At 46.4% G+C, this 21578-nt stretch overlaps 1 protein-coding gene and 1 non-coding gene across 3 annotated transcripts in view; one reads left to right on the top strand and one right to left on the bottom strand.

The window, feature by feature from the left end:
* Positions 1-21578, bottom strand: part of USP13 (ubiquitin specific peptidase 13) — a 113241-nt gene extending 91663 nt beyond the window's left edge. The window contains exon 1 of one of the 2 annotated variants that reach the window (XM_059687101.1): positions 21282-21578. In XM_059687101.1, coding sequence (XP_059543084.1) covers positions 21282-21449 — 168 coding nt within the window. In that variant the 5' untranslated portion in view covers positions 21450-21578. Of the gene's footprint in view, positions 1-1071; positions 1117-21281 lie in introns of those variants that run through there. The other variant, XM_059687102.1, reaches the window with a different exon arrangement.
* LOC132232262 (small nucleolar RNA SNORA81) lies at positions 1717-1891 on the top strand. The gene has a single exon (XR_009452379.1). It is a non-coding gene; the product is annotated as a small nucleolar RNA SNORA81 (small nucleolar RNA).

Raw genomic sequence — 21578 nt, 5'->3', positions numbered from 1 at the left:
GGCAAGAAATATTCAAAGTGATGAATACCAAGAACCTACAACCAAGATTACTTTATCCAGCAAAGCTATCATTCAGAACAGAAGGTCAGATAAAGAGCTTCACAGATAAGGAAAAGCTAAAGGAGTTCATCACCACCAAACCAGGATTATATGAAATGCTGAAAGGTATCCTTTAAGAAGAGGAAGAGGAAGAAAAAGGTAAAGATACAAATTATGAACAACAAATATGCATCTATCAACAAGTGAATCTAAGAATCAAGTGAATAAATAATCTGATGAACAGAATAAACTGTTGATTATAATAGAATCAGGGACATAGAAAGGGAATGGACTGACTATTCTTGGGGGGGAAAGGGGTGTGGGAGATGTGGGAAGAGACTGGACAAAAATCGTGCACCTATGGATGAGGACAGTGGGTGGGGAGTGAGGGCGGAGGGTAGGGCGGGAACTGGGAGGAGGGGAGTTATGGGGGGGGAAAAAAGGAACAAATGTAATAATATGAACAATAAAGATTTAATTAAAAAAAAAAAAAAACTTCCATTCTCTTTCAATAAAATGTAATTCTGTTCAAAATAAGGAAAACCAGAAGATACACCGAGGAAAACTAAGGCAGGTGGTTATACAGGCTCTGAGCTTCAGTATCTACCTCAGTACCAATAATCCCCACCTCAAAGGGTTTCATGAAGGTCAAAGAAGATGAAACACATTCTGCACTATAATGCATTACATAAATGTTGGTTATTATTCATTGTAAGCTAAAAGTTCTGTGTGCTACATGCATCTCCTATTATCTCAATTATTTTATAAGGGGGAAGCAAGCAGATGGAAGAAAAAAGTGAATCTGACCGCCACCCAGGCTAGTGGTAACAAATATTAATCTGTCAGAAAAATACATTAGGCAACTAGCGGGAGAGCCAAAAAAATTACTAAACAGAAGGAAAAAAAAGGTTTAAGTGTAGACTAGCTACCTAATGCAAGAGTTATGGTCTCTAAAATAATCAGAAAGTCTTTGCTAATTTCATTGCCAAGGGTTTTTGACTTATTAGGGAATTTGATAAAAATGTAATATACCAAATATTCATTCTCAGTTTCTGGAGTCATTTGATATTGTCACAGAGTCCACAATCAAAGAGAAATATGCTATGGCACTCAGAGACGAATGGGCCCACGTAGGGAAGGATTCTATGACCAACTCCCACAGGCATCTTCCATCACACACAGCCTGACCTCTGAGGCAACGTATGCCCCTCTGCTAGCAGCTCTGAGATGGAGGCACCACCCAGGAAACTTGCCAGTAATTCTAAAGATTCAGGACACACTGAGACAGAAAACATTTTCAAAGTTACCCCACACAGAACAAAGTGTACAGTCTAATGATGTGCACTTTCTTCCCTCTCGCCTTACTAATGTCTAAATATTAATCCCATAAAGACACTTTATTTCACATCCACAGTCAACACTCCATGCCGTGTAGAGTTTCTTTCACTATTGAGGACAAGTCTGCTGACAAATCTCTCCCAATTCCTTTGTGACCAAAGCACAGAGAACGGTTTGTAGCCTGGGATCAGAGATAAGCTGACTGACTCTTGGGGTTTTCGAACCCTCAACCCCATCCTCTCATGAACCAGCCACACCCCATGAAAATCACTGCTTCGAGAAAGCACCATAAAGCACTTGCCTTCATGGGCCCCAAAGTGCAGCAAGCAATCGGGCAGGGCCTTCTGCACAGGCGCTGTGCTAAAGCTGAGGGAATAGGCTCGTATCCTGGCTTTTGTAATGAGGCCACAGAGTACACACAAGAAGACCAGTAACTGCACTAGACAGTAAAGACCAGGGTGAACCTCTTTCTTAATGTCCAATGTCCTTTGTCTCAAGAGTTCGTGCAATATGTTTTCAGAAGAAAATAGAAATTAAACAATTTTTTTAATCAGGCAGGTTTAGGGAACTGTGCTGACAGTGAAATACAACTCAAAGAATAAGAGGAAAGAAATCAAAACGATATACTTTTTTCAAGTCATGGTGGTAGAGTGCTTTATTAAATAGATTACAAATGACATTTCTATATATTTTATTTAAAAATATTTGGGTTAACTTTTGAAATAAATAGTAGCATAACAATGGAGATTCCAAAAATATATTCATTTCATATGGCAAAAGCTCTTAATATGTCAAACCCAAAGAATGAGGGGGAAATCACTGATCAAAGTTACTGTTACATTTACACTTCAGAATTCAATCTAGATCCACATCTTACACCAAACACTCTAATAAGGTTCCAAGAGATCACATTTTAAAAACTAGGAAAGAGCAGAATAGCATATTCATCCCACTTGTAAAGGGGAAAATAACTTGTAACCAAAAAAATATAGAATCGCAAAAGAGATGGCATAGCTGAGTACAAATATATAAACACTAACGAACAAGTTTTACACCACAAAATATAACGAAACAAATAGAAAACCAACAATAACAGCCTGGGTAAAGCTGTAAAGGACGATAAAGAAAAGCTTACATGCAAACTATGTAAAACTGATAAAATTACAAGATGTCAACATCCAGGTTCAACTTGGTAAGAGTTTTTTTTTAAGATTGTTTAATTTTACAGGTGAGAAAATATTATACTCAAATCATCACATCCTCACCACCTACTGAAGTAAGCACATTAAAACAACTTCCGGCGAGTGTACTAGTATAAGCCAACTAAGCGAACAAAAAAAAGTGTTATAATCGCACAGCCTGGAGCCACAGAAGAGTCTGTGTCCCGACTCCGACAATAGAAATTGATTCTGTCTTTCTACAGAGCAATAACATTGTGACCTTTGACACAGTACTTCACCTTTGGGGACAGACCCTAGGGACCCAAAAGAAATAGAAAAAAAACTTTTGTTTAAAAATATTCACGGATGTACTATTTAAAACAGGAAAAGTTAGCAATGGCCCCAAGTAGAGGAGCTAAGAACCTGTGACATATAAACACAATGAAATACTTTAACCTCATTTAAAATGACGCATGTATGCATTGTGTGTAATGTGTGTAGAACATAGGTATGGAATCGTATATGATGTGCATAGAAAAATAATGTTCATGAAAAAAGAGCACATGCTGATGACAAGGAGGAGGGGAAGAAGGGAAGGTGAGGCTGTACATTGACGAAGAATGAACTGAAAATCGGGTGCGATAAGTGGTTGTAGATTTATTTAAGTCCTTGACCTTGGGGCCCACAGCCTCACTCCCATTACCTCCACGCTCGATGTGAGAGAGAAACATCGATCGCTTGCTTCCTGAGCACACCCTCACCAAGGCTCAAACCCGCAACCTAGTCACGTGCTGTGGCCCAGAATCAAACCACAACCGTTTGCTGTATGGAATGACGCTGCAACCAATTGAGCGTCAGCACCTCCAGTGCTGTTTCTCAGACTACAGCTGTGAAGGAGCAGATTGTTTTGTCTGGTGTTTTATTTTGTTTCTATTCATTAGGGAAAGACACGTGGCCCCCTGCACAGGACTAGTTCCCAGCTCCAGCCAGATGTGCACGTACTCACACGTGTAAGTCCCACAAAACCCACATGGGTCTACATCCTGTTCAAACAAACTGGTCTGCTGCTCAAGCACTTGGAGGTGGCTGCAAAGTCAAGTTGCTATAGAAATTTCTAAGCACGTACTCTCGATGCTTGTACTTATCTCTTGGCCCAGTCAGCTGGCTTCCCTTTGAGTAGCCTTAGTCCAGGGCTGGGTGAACTGTCCAATCCTACGAGGGTCTCACTGTCAGGAAAGCATCACCTCAGGGACCTTGGGAACACCGGATCAGGCCTCAAGCCTTCAGAGCAGCCCATCAAAGGCAGCTACCCATGTCGCGGCCTGCACAACTGTGGATGCCCCCCAGATCCCACACCGGTGCAGCCGTCCACCTGCCAGCCTCTGCCCATGACCAACTCCCTCATCTCCCTGCTCATCCGCCTGTGCTGACAGCCCTTCACCCCAGACCCACTTCCATTTCACCACTGTTAGCATCTTGCTGTTTGAAACCTGTAGCTGTGAGAAACCCAAGCTTCCTTCACTCGGGGCCACTGCATTCAGAAGCTGAGCAGCACAGCCTCTCCTGAGAGCAGGAAACTTGTGTCACGTTCATTACTGAATTCCAAAGACGGTATCCGGTACCAAGCAGGAGTGAACATTGATGGGATCAATGGCAGGTTTGTGCAATTTGCTGTCATTCCGTTACACAGTTTAACTCTAACGGGTTCTCAGTGCCCCTTTTTAAACTACTCCCTGGCACAGGCTCCATTTCAAGTCTGGCGTAACTAAATAATGGAGAGCATCAAAGGAAAACTGGCCCTGGCCGATGGCTCAGCTGGCTGGAGTGTCATCGTACAGCAAAAAGTTGTAGGTTTAATTCCCGGTCACAGCACAGGCCTAGGTTTTGGGTTTGATCTCTGGTCAGGGTGTATTCAGGAGGCAACCTCTCTCTCTCTCTCTCTCTCTCTCTCTCTCTCTCTCTCTCTCTCTCTCTCTTTCTCTGTCTGTCTCCCCCTCCCACCTTCTCTCCCTCTTTCTTTCTCTCTCCTCCTCTCTCGCTCCATCTTTCTCTCCCTTCCTCTCTCTAAAAATCAGTAAAAACATGTCCTCAGGTGACGATTAAATAAAGAAAAGAAAACTGATGGTCGTGCATAGACGTACAGCCTGAGACCCCAGCAGGAATGCTAGCTTTTCTGGTTTGTTTGGCTCAAGTCACACTCTTAGCAGCTGGGACACTTGAACCCCACTGCCCCAGCTCTCCTACCTTCTGTCCCCAGGCCGCCTCCCATGGCTCTTTGGGACAATGGCTGCCATCTCCACACCCCGTCCCACCTTGGGCCCTTCTCTGGCTCCCACCTTCAGAGGCCACCCAGCCAAGAAAGGCCAACGTGTGCTTCCCTGCGTGTTCTTAGCTAAATAAGACTCTAATCATCGTCTTCATGATGCACTAAACAGAAACTTGACCAAGATGCAAGGCTTGATTTAGAAACCTGAAATCATTCGGGATTTCTCTAAGGCCGCATAACGATTCCCTTTGAAAACTTCTCCCACCCCACGATCAAACCGTCAGGGAGAAGAGCAGCCTCAGAAGCCCATGGTTTAAACCCCCTCTTCAATGCATTTCAATGCAGACGCGATATACCCATGGCCGTTCATTTATTACTTTCCATTTTACTGCGTATTATTCAGAAGTACCATCAAGGGAGAAGTCCCCTTTGTGTTGTACTGCCTGGCATTTAAAAGAACAGTAAAACAATGGCGAATGTAAAGGTCAAGGTTACGACGTGTTTCAGAGTAGCCAGTGGCCAGTCACTTCAAATAAAAATACACCACATTGTCAATCGGCAGGTGTTCGGAGAACGTTGTTTACGATGCCGTGCTCTTGGAGACCAGCCTCCGCTGGAAGGCAGGAAGGCAGGGCAGCGTGCGTGAGCAGCAAGAGGAGCTGCGTAACGCTTGTTTTTAGAACCACAGGACAGTGTGGAAAACAAGCGGTCATCGCCACAAAGAGAAACATGATGTCGGCAGATGGAGTCACAACAAATCCATGTACAGGACAAACTGCATACTATCCCCCCACCCCGCCACCCCGCCCCGCAAGACTGTGACTCACACACTCGTGCAAAAGGGAGACGAAAGGACAAGAACATGGTATTTTCTAGAACCCTGGTTTTTAAAAAAGAAAATAAGCCCTCGCTGGTTTGGCTCAGTGGATAGAGCGTGGGCCTGCGGGGGTCCCGAGTTCGATTCCGGTCAAGGCCACATACCTCTGTTGCAGGCTCCTCCCCGCCCGGGTCCTGGTACGGGCTTGTGTAGGAGGCAACAAATCAATACGTTTTCCTCACATCGATATTTCTCTCTGTCTTTCCCTCTCTCTGATACTCTCTCTAAAAAACAATGGAAAAATATCCTCAGGTGAGGATTAAAAAAAGAAAATAAATTAAGTAAATTAGGTACTTATAATAGTGAAAGGAAATAACCTGAATGCCCAACAACAGATGTGTTTAGTAATTTATGGCATATCTATGAAAGTTAACATTCTTCGGCCACTTAAAATTGACTTGTGATGAGTAGTTACTGAGAGGTATTTCTGAGTGATGAAGCCAGTGATAAAACTCTGTGTGTGACGTTATGATCCACGTGACGTGCACGCTGGGTGGCACGATGTTATCTCAGCCTGATGAGATAATGTGGGATTGTTTTCTTCATCTTGTCCTTTGGCATTTTCCAATTTTTCTTTCGAAACGGTAAGATTTTCCTTCACTGAGTGTATTTAGGACCAAATATATGTATATGGACCAGAATAGGCGTCGTCCCGATGTTCCCTTTTCTTCACCAAAGCGTTCCTGAGGCTTTTGCAAGCCACCTTCACAGCCTTCGGGTGCTGCGTAGTCTTGTTACTCAAAGTGAAAGGAAGGTCTGAAATAACTAAGAGATTATTTTGAAATGTGTAGCTAAAGAACTTTGGGAACACACAAGTAAAAGAGAGGAGAGGAGGACTGTAATCTCAGGGAGCCAGGCTCGAATGTGATTACAACAGGAAAAAAAGAAACACATCAAGGACGCCGTATCCCAGTTGGATGCCATCCAAGCTTCCAGCCGGGGACGGTCGGACAGTCGTGAGGAGTCTGGAAAAGAAGCTGAGGGAGAGAATAAGGCTGTGCTGTCTCCTCTGGGAGCCAGAGACGTTGGTGGGGGTACAGGGCAGGGGTTTACTCGGCAGAGAGGAACAGACAAGCAAGGTTGGTGCCCTGATGACATTTCCATCCTGGTAAGGAGAGACAGAAAATAAACAAGAGATACAGAAGATAATTTCCAGCAGCAATAACGGTGATAGAGAAGCCTGAGGGAGGGTGGAGAGATAAGAGGGTTGGGGTCATTATGCAGCTCAGGGGATGGAGGGAGGGGCGAGCTCAAGGATGAGGGGCCAGACAAGCCAAGTGGGAAGAGCACCCTAGCTAGACAAAAAGCATGTGCAAAGGCCACAACTCCAGAGAAAGCTTAGCTACATCATCAAAAAACAAAAACAAAAACAGAGAAAGTCAGGGTGCTAAGGTCGAGGGAGAGGGAGCAGGATCTGAGGAGCAGGCTAGAGTTCAATCTCAGTGGGATGAAAGCCACTGGAGGGTTTTCAAGTGAGAAGTGCCACAATCTGATATACATTCTTTAAAATATACACACACACACACACACACACACACACACACACACACACACACATATATATATATATATATATATATATATATATATATATATAATTTCAGAGAGGAAGGGAGAGGGAGAGAGAGATAGAAACATCAATGATGAGAGAGAATCATTGATTGGTTGCCTCTGCACACCCCACACTGGGGATCAAGCCCGCAACTCGAGCATGTGCCCTGACCAGGAATTGAACCAGGACCTCCTGGTTCATAGGTTGACACTCAACCACTGAGCCACGCCGGCCAGGTGCTATACATTTTTAAAAGGTCACTCTGGCTACTGGGGGAAAACTACAGGAACAGAGGGGTCAAGAGAATATATGGTTATGAGGCCATTATATATTCTAGACCCTCACTGTCCAATACAGTAGCCACTGGCCACATGTGAATATTTAAATCTAAATTAATTTAAATTATGTTAAATTAAAAGTTCATTTCTCAGTCTCACTGGACACATCTCTAGCTGCTCAATGGCCACGCCACAGGCAACTGGGGGTCATCACACTGGACAATACAGATACGGCAAACTCCATCATCACAGAAAGTCCTTTGAGACAGCCCTTGTCTGAACAAGACCACGTGGCGGCTTAGCCTGGGGGAGGTGGCAGGAGGAAGAGGGAAGGGGGATCATGGCAGAGAAGGGGAAACTTGGGCAGATTCAGGGTATAATGTTAGGAGAGAGCACGTAAGCCTAGGAGATGGATGAGATGTGGGGCTGTGTGGAAAAGGGCCAAGATTAGGACAACTCCTAACTGCTTTGACTCAGTACCTCACAAGACTGCCCACCTCTCTCTGCTGACTCCTTGCTCTCAGTAAGCAGCCATCTGCCTATTAATTCAGCCGCTCGGGCACTTCCCCATCTGAATAGCAGATATGAATATTCCACTGTGCAGATCCCCAGTACAGTCTCGCTTCTCGAGCAAAACAAACCGACAACGGTTTTTAAATGAAAATCTAAGCACATGCAGGTGGGAAGCAAATGTGCCATAAGAAAGTAAAACCAGGTTCCAGATCAAGTGTAGCCAGGACGCAACCCAAAGAAGGAAATGTGGAATAAAGCCCTGCCTTACACTAAGCCGGAGCTCAAGGAAAGACTCGCCAGTTGACCAGTAGAACAGAACTACCTGATACAATATTTGCAAAGTCCAAAATTTTGGTTTCAACAGCAAATCCACTGAAATACACTTGGCTACCTAAGCTAAGTAGGAAACAGCAAATGCGTAGCATCTCCAGGTGGTATCGGCCTCTCTGCCGAACACTGATAAAGCATAATGTGGCCGTGAAGTGTTAGGAAAAACTAGGAATGTTCATGCAATGGCTCTTCCAGCTTGCTCCAACTTGGAAATCTCCCTCTCTGCAGAGGACTCCTACGCCTCAGAGCTGCACGGGCCAAAGGCAGGGTCCGAACAGCTAGGCTTTGACACAATACAAATTCACTGTCCTACGGAGGCATCATTTATTAGCTTCTTCCCTAAGTATAAAACCAAATCCTTGCTCTGGGTGTTTGGAGCAATGAGGACGCTGTCCCCGAATAGCTGGGGGACAAGGGTTGAGGCAGGGCACGGAGAGCCGCTACTATAATTAATGCTCACAGGACAGGGGGCAAAACAGAAACCATCAGAGGCTGAAGACACTAGGTGAGCGTCCGCAGCGGTGCTAAAATGAAGCCACAACGCATCGAAGCGGTTCCCAGCTGACATCGAAGAAAAGAAACTGTGAGGCCACCTCGTCAAAGGTAAAAACCTCTTATGGTCACATCTTCTTATTTTCTAAAAGAGATGGGTCTCTTCAGGATGCATTTCCCCTGATAAACTGCATTATACATGAGGATTCGGTGTGCAGGCTAACCCATGAGAGCCCATCAGAAGGGGGCGAACGTGAGGATGAATAACAGCCCTGCACCGTCCCCCTCCCCCTCAGGAGGCGGCACACACTCATGCCCCGGGCGGGCCCTCAGAGCAGAGCCTCACACAGAATTACCAAGAACAGCATGTCTCTCTTGCAAAGCCAAGACCATGTAAATCCCACTTCACCTTCCTCTCGGAGGGATCCCTCCCACTGAAGCCCACTGAAGAGATGGGAAGCGGCAAGTCACGGTGATGGGCAGCCGTGATAAAAACCCTGCAGGGGGGTACGTCAGAGAGGAAAGCCAAGGCCCAGTGACATTAAGGCACTTGCTGAAGTCATATTGCTACTCAGTAGTCAAGGGATGGAGGGATGTGAGTCCAGGCCAGTCTGCCCTCCCCCCACCTGCTGGTTGGAGCAACTGAGAAGCAGACGTCGTTTTGGTGGCAGGAGCCAGCACACACCATCATGGGGGCCTGGGGGAAAGAGCAGCGTCTTCTTTTTCTTCAAGGCTGTTTCATCCCAAGAAAATAAAAGGGACAGGCAAAGGAGAGCCACCCCACTCAAGCAGCTTGAGCCAGGTGCCCTGCCAGGCTTTCCTGCAGGGGAAGGGGGCTTCAGCAGGCCCCACCAGCTCCACTCCCCAAACTCAGGCAGCGGAAGTCCCTGAGAGGTGGCTGCCCCAGGCTGACAGCTCCCTGACAAGACCCAAGGTGTGGGGCTCCCAGACCCCGGTGAAGTAGCTGCAGGGCTTGGCGACCCCACCGTCCACCCACCCTCATCAATGTAGGGCCAGTCATTGGACCTGTCCATGGTCCCGTTCTGCTGGTCGGGGCCTGGAGAAAGAGCCCACACCACCTGAGGCTCCTCCCCCAGCTGCAGGCTGGAGGCCCAACGTTGGGTCCAAAGGAACAGTTCAGCAGTTGTTCCCGAAGGATACAGTATGGGAATTACTTTCAGCCCTGCCCTCTCCCTGGCCCATTCCTTACCTTCAGGCCCATATGTCCTCTTTCCTCCTGGCCAATCAACCCACTAACCCCACTAGCAGACCGCCAAGCCTGTTTCTAAGAGCTGCTGGGGACAGAAACATCTATGCCCAGGTCACCACTTTACAGCCACACCCAAAGAATTAGCCAGGACAAAAACAGCAACACTTGGTTTGATGAGGAGAAAGTTTTCATAGTTGCAACTCACAAGAACAGTCAACCTCTTGGCCAATCACCCATGTGGTTAACATGGGACAAATTTCCTCTAAAGTGATTTTATTATCATAAAACGTTAAAGTCTACATGTATCCCATCTATAACTACTGGTGTAATATGACTATCTGTTCAAATTTCTAACTCCTGGAAAAAATACTGCCCCAGGCTCCTGAGTTTCTCTGGGAATTGAGCCAATCGGTGGGAGGGCGAGAGGCATGTGCCAGTCTCTGCTTTGTCTACAACTTGGGGGAAAAGGTCTCAGGAGCAAAGAGGTGGGGCCCTGGGGTCCTTCACAAGGAAGGGCTACTCACAAACCCAGGGACTAAACTAGGGACTGCGAGACTCTGCAACCCGAACCCTGACCTCTAAGCTCCATCCAGTCCCCAACTGTCCCAGTGGGCATGCAGGACTTGGCCACTTGCCTGTGACCATCTCACCTTCCTCATCCTGGATTCACTTCATCTCCCAAGCTAAGGTGTGAACTCACCTTGAACTCCTCCCACTCCTTCACCCACTGCATATTCTGTCCTTAAGTTGGGTCATACCATTCATGAAATTTTCTCTTGAGTTTATTCCCACCACCCAGCCACTTCTACCCCCACTATCATCACCCTAATGAAAGCACACCTCCTCCACTATTGCACTAGCCTCCTACTTCAGTGATGGCCAACCTTTTGAGCTTGGTGGGTCAGCATTTTGAAAAACCCTAACTTAACTCTGGTGTCGTGTCACATATAGAAATTTTTTTGATATTTGCAACCATAGTAAAACAAAGATTTATATTTTTGATATTTATTTTATATATTTAAATGCCATTTAACAAAGAAAAATCAACCAAAAAAATGAGTTCACGTGTCACCTCTGACACGCGTCTCATAGGTTCGCCATCACTGTCCTAGTTGAATTCCTGTTCAAGGACTCCACACCTCCCACCAACTATTCCTCATTCCACTTCCAGAACATCCACACTAAATAAGCACTGTCCTGCTGTCCCCTTGCCACACTGTTTAAAACTTAAATATCCTAGATGTGCTTCATGATCCATCAGGGCTAAGTCCCATCTCTGCCACATCCCAGTCTTAGAACAAGTCCGTGAACAAGCTGCCTAACCTCTGACTCTCAGTTTCCTCGTCTGTAAAACAGGGCAGCGCCACTATCACTTATAAGCCAATTCCTATTGTAATTGCATGAGATAATATATATAAAAGTACCTCGTACACTGTTTGACTCATAATAGACACTGAAAATTGGTGCATCCACTCCACTTCAAAAGCAAGAGCCATGTCATTCTCCCCCCCTGGGACCCTCTGCCTCCCTCCTAAATACTCACACCCTCCCTACCACCTATAGCATCTAGCGCAGAGCTGGGTGTACCGGGCTCTAACTAAGTACTAATACTTGCTAATAAATGCAAAACAAAATGTTTGCTTTTTAATATGATCACAGGAAGCACATACTGTGCACCTCAAGCAACATCTCTAATCTAGTAGCCTGTTGAGATTCATTAAATTCTTGTCATTACTGCACTGTCCTGCTGTTCTAACCCTGAAAATAGGTGCTCCTGTGCACATCTTCCCTGTGCATGGGACAAGAGGAGTCCTCAGTGACCCCCATAATACTGAACGTGAGCAGCAGCACAGAGGCCTGGGCTACATCCACAGGGACCTGCCCTCTTGTCATCTCCCTGAGGGACACCACCTGTGATCACTTCTACCAACGTCCCCTGGGACACCTAGAATCACAACATGAAAAACACTTGGTAAATCCCCAAGACACCTTTCCCTGGCTTTTTAAGAGTCAAGTTTATGACTTGCCAGATAATATCTATCTCTATATATATAAAAGCCTAAGCGACCGAATGACCAAACGACGGAACAACCGGTCGACCAGTTGCTGGCTGTGCACTGAGCCTCTAGTGATAAAATAAAAAATACAATATTGGCTATTTTTAGTAACATTTTAATGCCAAAATATATGGTGATGATTTTTTTAAAATGGGAACAGAACAAATGTAGCCTACCAGATACAGGTTCCCAAATGGCAGCCATTTCAGTCCTCTATTCTTTTCCCTTTCATTCTCAAAGCCCTCAGCTCTTCCATGTCTTCAACAAGCATATCCCAACCCTGACAGAGATGTACAGAGTGTTCTGGAAAGCACAGGAAAATTAATGTCTGACTCAGCTGGGGAGTGGGGCGGGGGCTCACAAAGCATACCCGGGCTGGTGTTTAAGAACTGGTAGGGTTTTCCTGCAGGGAGGGAGGGGTGATGGGCTGGGAGAAGGCCGTCCAGGCTGAGCACCTGAAGAACACAACATCCTTTGGGCCAAACGGAATGTAAGCAGACGGCAGGTGCTAAGCGACGGCAGTGGCTAAGTAAATCGGAGCAACCTGTGCTGTGTGAGAAAAGTCTGAATGGGGCCTTTGAAAATTTCTACACAGGAAAATGGCATGATAAGACCCATGTTTCAGAAAAACAACTAAGAGTTCGGTGTGACAGGCACGAAGGGAGGCAGGGTGGTCTGTTAAGAGGCTTCTGCAAGAGGCCAGGCCAGGAGAGATGAGGGCCTGAACGGTGGCCGTGGAGAAGGAGGGAGGAGGCTATGCTGGGATCTGGGCACCTGCTCACTAGTGCGATGTGGTGTAAAAGAGAGGGAGGTGCACCCAGGTTCAGAGCAGCATCATTCACAGCAGCCAAAAGGTGGAAGCAACCCCGTGTCCATCCACAGGTGAATGGATAAACAAAATGCAGCACACACACACAATGGAATGTGATTCTGCTTTAAAAGGGGAGGGAATCCCAACACGTTACCACATGTGAACTTTAAAAACGTTCTGGAAAGTGAAACAAACCACTTGCAAAAGGACAAATCCTGTATGATCTCACTTATATAAGGTACCTGGAGCAGTCCAAATTCAGAGAAAAGCAGATTTGTGGTTGCCAGGGACTGGGGAGAGGGTGAAATGGGAGTTATTATTATCAGGGATATACAGTTTCAGTCCTGAGATGAAAAGAGGTCTGGGGATGGGATAGTGGTGATGGTTGCACACAACAATGAGAATGTACTTAATACCACCCAACTGTACACTTAAAAATGGGTAAGATGGTCACTTTTGTGTGATGTGTATTTACACCGTCTTTTTAAAAGAGAGGGAGGGACACTGGATGGCACTGTACCCCTCCCAGCAGGGGTGATCAATGACGGCAGGTGCTGTAGGTGAGCTCGGGGCCACAGGCAGCCACAGGCAGGGAGCAGAAGCAGAATTCAGAACTGCACCTCCAGATTCAACACAAGCTGAGATCACAAACTTTCTCAGAAAGGCTCCCTGACAGGATCAGCAGCTTCGCTTACACCCCAGAACTTGAAAAATGAGACAACTTTAAAGGTAATTACTGCCAAAAAGAGATCACAAGTGACTTCTCGATTTTAGTTTGGAAAAGTGGGACTCTAGGGAACCTGGGCAGACTACACTCACACATCAATTTCACTCCTTTATGAAACACAAATAAAACGACGGTAAAGGGATTTTTTGAAAACATAAACCACAGCAACAAAATCTGGAACGTGGACTGCAGATGGGTAAGTGCTAAAAAGACTAAGACAAGCCGACAAAGCTGGATTCCAAGCCCATGGCATAGAAAGCCAAGATAAAATCTGACTTACACCACAGAACTTCCAAAAGCCTCCAGAACGAACAGCCCCAGGTAACCCTAGAAGTTGGGGTAAAACAGGGACTAAAGAAAGAAGGAAGGGTTGGAAATCTGTCTGGGTAGCAGTCACAGTCCCAGAGCTCTCCTCCAGGCCAACCAGCCCTTCCCACACCAACCAACTACTGGAGATTTCTTCTAAAGCAGGTAGACACAAGGGACTCAGGTCTGCGGGACACTGGGCTCAGTTAAGAATAAGGGCTCCATGCTGAATACACAGGGACTTGGAGATGTGGGTGTAATATATGTGTATTGGTCCAGATCTAGTTCAAAAAGACAAACCATTCTAGGTATTTCAGGCAGGAAGGGATTTAATGCAGGGAACTGGAGGCTTACAAAATCCTGGGAAGAGCTGTGAGAGCCAGGGGCAGAGAAACCACCACTCATGCTCAGGAAATCAGGAAGCACAAACATCACAAAAAAACTGCACAGATGATCCCAGCCTCCCCACGGCTGAGGGGGCTCTGAGTCCCACAGGAACTAGGAAGATCCCACCGCCTGCCAGGTGCCACTGCCGCAACAGCCATCGTGGCTTCTTCTCTTTACCTTCTGCATCTCTCACTGGCAGATTCAAAATCAAAACCCTTCTATCAAAGGTGTCCGGCTTCCCAGCCCCTGCAACACGGGAAAAAGCTTAACAAAGCAGGGCTAGGGTTAAGAACCAGAGGAGACTATCCCGCTAGGACCAGTATGCAGATGCTGAGCCATCCCCGTCCTCCTTCCGTCCTCCTTCCTCCCAGGCGAGAGATGGCGAAGGCCTCCTAACCAGTGGTCAAAGGGAAAAAATCATGATGCTCAAAGTTAAGGCTCCCCAAAGATACAGCCCAGCCAGATCACACTACAGTGAAGCTCACAGTCAACAGAAGAGAGAATTCTCACCTCTGAAAGAGCCAACAATTCCCAGTCCGTGTAGCTGCAAATTTTTTCAAAAGGAGTCAAATTCTCTACATTTTAATTTGCTTCAAAAAGAATGTACGAGCCTTGGTCGGGTAGTTCCGTTGGTTCGAGTGTCGTTCTGATATGCCAAGGTTGTGGGTTCGATCCTTGGTGATACAAGGAGCCACCAATGAATGCATAAATCCGTGGAACAGCAAATCAATGTTTCTCTCTCTCTCTCCCTTCCTCTCTCTCTGAAAATCAATACATAAATTTAAAAAAAAAAAGAATGTATGAGAAATAACATTTCTGGTTGAGCAAAGATTAGCAACCAATTATTCAATCACCACACATGTGAAAATTTGACCCCATAAAAGTCGCAATGCAGGTGGGGTATGTCACTGGAGGAACCAGTTGTAGTTTTCTTGCCTAAACTCTAGAACTTTGGTTTTCAAAGTATGATCTTGGAACCCTGTGATGCCCCCTAAGACTCTTCAAGTAATCTACAAGGTCAACCTGTTTTCATAAGGTGAATTCATTTGTCTTTTTCAATCCCATTCTCTCATGAGCACACAGTGGCATTTTGCAAGAGTCATCATGACATATGATGACATCACCACTTGAATAGCTAATGGAATGGAAGCTGTTTTAAATTGTTCTGTCTTAATTTCTAGTATGGTAACTAACAATAGATAGAAACCACATAAAAGCTCTTAAGGGTCCTCAAAAATATTTAAGAGTATAAATTGGGCCAAAGAGCTTGAGAATCATTGCTACAAAACAACTTTTTAGTTAGCTGCTTTGAGCAGGGAACTATTTTTTGTTGTTTTGGTTTGGTTTGGTTAATACTCAGGATATTTTTTCCATTGATTTTAAAAAGAGTAGAAAGGAGGGAGGGTGGGAGGAGAGAAGGAAAAAGAGATGAGAGAGAGAGACATGTGAGAGAGACACATCGGTTAGTTGCCTTCCTGCACACACCCTGACCAGGACCGGGTATCAAATCTGCAACCCAGGGACATGCCCTTCAAGGGGAACTGAACCCGAGACCCCTCAGTTCCAGGGCTGATGCTATAACCACTGAGCACACCAGCCAGGGCTGGGCAGGGAACTTTTGATGTGTGAAACTAATTAGGCTTAGTTTAGGTTTTCATCTTCAAAGGAAAGGAAAAATCTGTGCTTCCTAAATTTTACTTTACTATCTTATATCAGTTTTGTTTACCCACTAGGATGATGATTTTTCTGCATAGGTCCTAAATTAAATTACTTTTTCTCCTCCGAGTAAGCACTGCCATGGCAAGTCTCATTGCCCAGAAGGCAGCATGCATAGCACAACAGTAAAAAGCACAGATTCCACAGGGACTCAAACAGAGACTTACACACCAACGATCATAGCAGCTTTATTCATCACAGCCAAAAGGTGGAAACAGCCCGAAGTCCACCAGCAGAGGAATGCAGAAACAAGATGTGGCACACACGCACAGCGGGGTCTTATTTGGCCTTAAAAAGGCAGGGAATTCTAATACACACACTACAGCATGGATGAACCTTGAAGATACGCTAAGTGAAAAAAGCCAGACACAACAGGACCAATACTGTGGGATCCCACTTACATGAGGGGCCTAGAATAGAATGGTGGTTACAGGTGTGGTTGAAAGGGGCTTGTTATAAATAACAAATAACACCTTCTTGCCACTTATCACTAAGGAAATTCCAAGAGTTTTAGGGACTCTGTGCCAGGAACAATGACCAAATATGCGTTCCTTATAACAAATCAACAATACCACAGGAGGATTTACCGAGTCCCTAATATGAAGTTTTCCTACAAAGCCTTTCCCAACTCGTATCTAAACCGGCCATTCCCATGAGGCCCCGTCCACCAGAGTTTGGCAAAGGCTCCCAGGGAAGCAGAGAACGAACAGGGACATCTCAACATCACCCAGAGCTCTCAGAGCTTTGGAGAATGGGGGAAACTCCCTTTTACAAAACAGTGCTGATCCATGCTGGGAGGGAAGAAGAGGTGTGGGGGCGCTCATTATGCTGCTCTCACATCCTCTCAGGCCACCTCTGTGGTGTAAGGCTGCTTGCCCAGCAGGTGTGAGCTGCCTTCTTAGCCTCACTGCACCAGGATCTCCGCCTTCCCAGCTGCTGCCTGCTCAGCCCCTCCGGCACCAACACCCACCTGGAAGAGTGAGGTCGCTTCACCCCTGCAGCACCCTTGACCAACGGGCCATGGGAGCCAGTGGATAAAACTCCCCCCTTCCGTGACCCAGGTGGAGGGTGAGGAGGTACATTCAAACGTTTCCCAGAGTCCCCGCCCGGCTTAGGCACAAGTGGCCACCGAGTAGCTGGCTCACTCACTCACTCTTGGGTTGTCTTTCCTTCCTTCCTTTTGTCACTGTTCCCTTGGATGTTCCTCCACTTCTGTTCCCTGGGATACCTTTCCAAAATAAACTGCCTGGGCCTAAGCCCTGCTGTCGATCTTTCAGTTGAGCCAGCTAAGACCAGGCTTAAGATAAGCTCTCCGCCTCAGACAGGTGGGGAGGGAGAATATAAACACAAGAGTGGCCCAGCTCCTCCCGTACCTGGGGCTTGGTACGAGGCTTCATACCTAGTCGATGCTTTAAAACTACCAGCTAAATGGGTAAATAATAATAATAATAATAATAATAATAATAAATAGACAAAATATGGAAGTCAGACTATAACTTACTGCTGTGGTGATGACACAGACTCTAAGTAACAACAGAGGCTCCAGAGGAAAGGACCAAGTCTGAAGCCGAAAAGGAAAGGTGAGGAAGCCCTGAAAGAGAATCAGGAGAGGAAAGAGGTCCTGGAAAAGGAAATGAATCTCATGCGTTGAAGACCTAGAGACTGGCCCGCCGGGAGCTGGCAACCTGGAAGCTGAGGAGAGGTGGGACAAAGCTCACTGCGGTGAAGGAGGGGCTCAACAGGACAGGGGACAGGAGGAGATTTTACACGGTGGTCCCTGAAGACCTGGGAGCAGAAGTGTGAACCAATTTCCCCACTTAACCACATGAAACTTTCTGCGTAACCCCTCACAACCAAACAAACACTCAGGCTTCCAACCATGATTGACTTTCTTAATCACTTGCTTACCTTGCTATAATGATTACCAACTGGCCAGGCACACTTAACATATTAATTTATTTAATCCGCAAAACAACCCCATGAGGTAGGTTCTGTTATTGGCCCCATTTCACAGATGAAGAAACTGAGGCAGATAGAAGTTACAGAGCTGGGTGACAGAGTTAGGATTCTGCCTGTCTGAATCCTATACCCCACAAGCAGTGAAGTTACCACATTCTACATAATCCCCCATGATTCCTTTCCCAACGTTTCCTATATGTTGTGTCCTTACCATTTTCAGAACCTGTAACCACATGTAATTCATACATTTCCTAGACATCCATTAAGTTCCTGGTTTTTATACCAGATGCTGGGCAGGCTACTGAGGACACAAAGATGCACATCCCCACTCTCCAGGAAGGTCACATTACAGATCTTGCAAGGTGAGCCAAGTCATGGAGAGGTAAACCTACAGGTTGAGGTAGCAAAGTGGGTTTGGGATGAAACCAAATTAGCAGATGAAAAAACAAATTCTCATTCACCCCAGAAGAACTGTTACTGAGCACCTGCTTTGTGCTAAGCCCTAGAAGGTGAGAAGAAAGAAAGGACAGGGCCTGGCCAATGTGGCTCAGTGGTTGAGCATCGACCCATGAACCAGGAGGACATGGTTCCATTCCCAGTTGTGGGCTCAATCCCCAGTAGGGGACATACAGGAGGCAGCCAATTGATGATTCTCTCTCATCACTGATGTTTCTAACTCTCTCTCCCTCTCCCTTTCTCTCTCTGAAATCAATAAAAACATATTTTAAAAAAAAGAATGGAAGGACAGGGATACTAAAATGAGTAATCATACCATCCCACTCAATACTCACACCCAAAAATGGCAACGCACAGCAAGGGTAGATACATAATAAAAGTTTATCAATTCAGTCTTCCTCTAACAGCAATGCAAATCACATTACTTTAAGTAGCTTTCCATAACTGAATACATGTACATAGCTCCTGTTCTAGGTACTCAAGGATCCCATCTTCTACTCACTTCTTGTTAAATCAATATTTTCCTTCCAAATACAGTACAAGCAAATAAGAAAATAATGTTCACACTTTGTGTGTTTACACATGTGATTTACCTTGTTTGGAATGTTGGTCTCCTTTATTTCTATCCATCTTTATCTATGACCTTTTTCAAAAGTATCCAAAGCAAGGATTACTTTTTTTTTTTAAATCAAATTATTTTTTTATCTTTTCTCTACAACAGTCCTATAATACTTGCGGGTTAAAGCTTCTAGTGTGTTTGGCACTGAGGCATTTTGCTCTGTATAATTCTTACAGCCATGCCTACATGAGTTGGCACATAGTAGGTGCTCAAGAAACCTTGCCTGGTTCGTGATGAAGTGTTAAGTAACTGCCGTAGGAGAAGATTTCACATTATCATGCACCATGCTTTAGTCAAACTTGTTATAAAATCCTCTTTCTCTTCCTCCACAAAACAGAAAATGAAATATACTGATTCATCGGCCTTGTAAATAAGCCCAGTCTTCCCCAAGGAATGAATGAAATCATCATTTTACATCGGACAAGATGCTTCTAGAACAGTGTTTGGCACACAGTAGCTCCCAATAATTATTTGTAGATGTGAATTTAAATTGTCAGCTTTCTCACACCTGCTATACACTATATAATGAGGTAAAGGTCACCAATGAAATATTTGTAAAAAAAAAAAAAATTTTTTTGAAGATCAACCCAGACCAAACACAGAAAAAGCAGTTTTACACAGCTGACATGTTGTGCTCTCCTAAAAGAGTTTTTTAGGCCACTGTTTTCTTCCTGGACGTCCCAATCTGTCAGTTGCTTAAGTGAAGACCATCCTTCTGCACCCTCAGGAGCTATTGGTGGGAACCTGCCCAGCACTGGACACAAAATCTGAAATTTTCAAATACTTTGTGGATAACAGAATTTAATGCCACTGCTGACAATCACTTTAAATAGTGGGAACGTGATTAAACACAACCATTTCATTCCACTTTACACAGAACTTTTCAAAAGAAAAAAAAATAAGTAGTTAACAAATAAGTGAGATTTTTATCCCCAAATGATCTGGAATTAGCATAAAAGGAAAACTAAATGTCACAGCGAGTCTGTGAACGCTGGTGCTCCACTGTATACCAACCAAAGTGCTTTGAAATCAGCCAAGTAACCCACAAGATACTATGGAGCATGTGCCACTCATTGGGTGGTTGTTGTCTTTTCTCCAACAACACTCTACAGAATATGAATAAAATGTGTTAGACTCTTGTGAAACCTGCCTCGGCCCCTCCAACCCAGGCACCTCCCAGTTGCCCTGGGATCTGCGGGGTGACACTTGAGATCTAAAGTGGGTGGATAAAAATAACCTGGTCCTCAGAAAGACATGATAGACGCCAGACAGCTGAGTCACTTTGAAGCCCATTTTGACTCCTGGAAGGGACATTCACCCTCCTTTCCCTTCTCACTCGCGCGCGCGCGCACACACACACACACACACACACACACACACACACACACATACAACCTGGTGAAAACCACCATCGGTGTCCTGGGTGGAAGGCAGGCATCCGTCTTTACTTCCCCCTCCAGCCTGAGGTCACGATTCGAGATTGAACTTTTAATAATTTATACGAGTGCATTTCAGTCCAAGTGACTCACTTAAAGGGAAAAGGGGAGAGGTCTAAAACAACCATAACAATCCAGGAGATTTCCCTATTTCTGCCGCCCGAGTAGAGGTGCCAGAGGTTTCTTCTGACATTGTTACGGAAAGAAAAGGAGTGCGGAGAAATGGAAAGTGGAGGCAGCAAAGCTCAAAGGGGAAATTGGGGTTGTCCAGGAGCGGGAATCCCTGGGCAAAGCAACGGGTCCAAGAGAAAGGCTGTGGGTGTCCAAGGGGATCCATCCGTCCGCCTACGCGCCCTGCGCTCTCGCCTCCAGGAGGACGCAAACCCTCTGCACCGTGCAGTCCCGGATCAGGGGGCTCTTCCATTCGATCTTCCAAACGCTGGCGGAGCTGGGGACAGGCTGGTGGGACTTGAGGCCCGGCCAGCCTAGGAAGGCTGGCGGAGCAGAACCCCCCCCGGCGACCCCACCTTCGGCTGCAGGCAGCGCCCAGTCCCCAGCAGGCACGCAGTAAGCGCTCGCCGAACTGCAGGACCCCAGAGCCAACTCCGCCGCCCGGAGGAGGAGATCCCGCGGCCACTGCGCATCTTCCCCGCCCGCTTCACGTGCCGCCCAGTTCCCCGGCTCGCAGCCGCGCAGGCCGCCGGCACCGCGACCTCCCCCGGGCGCCGGCAGCGCAGCCCAGCCTCACTCACCGGCGAGTCGTAGGAGAAGGCGCATTCGGTCTTGTAGACCCTGTCCCCGGACCTGGGCACGCGGATCGTGGGCATGTGGGGCACCAGCAGCTCGCCGATGTCCCCTGCAGCCATCTTCCTGCTGCCGCTGCCGCCCGGCACGCCGAACAGGGCGCCCCGGCGCTGCATGGCCGCGGCGCGCACCGAGCCGAGCGGAGCCGAGCGGAGTTGGGTCTGCCCGCGGCGGCGGCGGGCTGCGCGGGCGATCGGAGCCGAGCTGGGGCGGGCGGGGAGAGCGGGCCGCGGGGCGGGAGCGGG

The sequence above is a fragment of the Myotis daubentonii genome, chromosome 3 (assembly GCF_963259705.1).
Source record: "Myotis daubentonii chromosome 3, mMyoDau2.1, whole genome shotgun sequence".
NCBI lineage: Eukaryota > Metazoa > Chordata > Mammalia > Chiroptera > Vespertilionidae > Myotis > Myotis daubentonii.
This window is presented reverse-complemented; position numbering and strand designations above follow the sequence as displayed.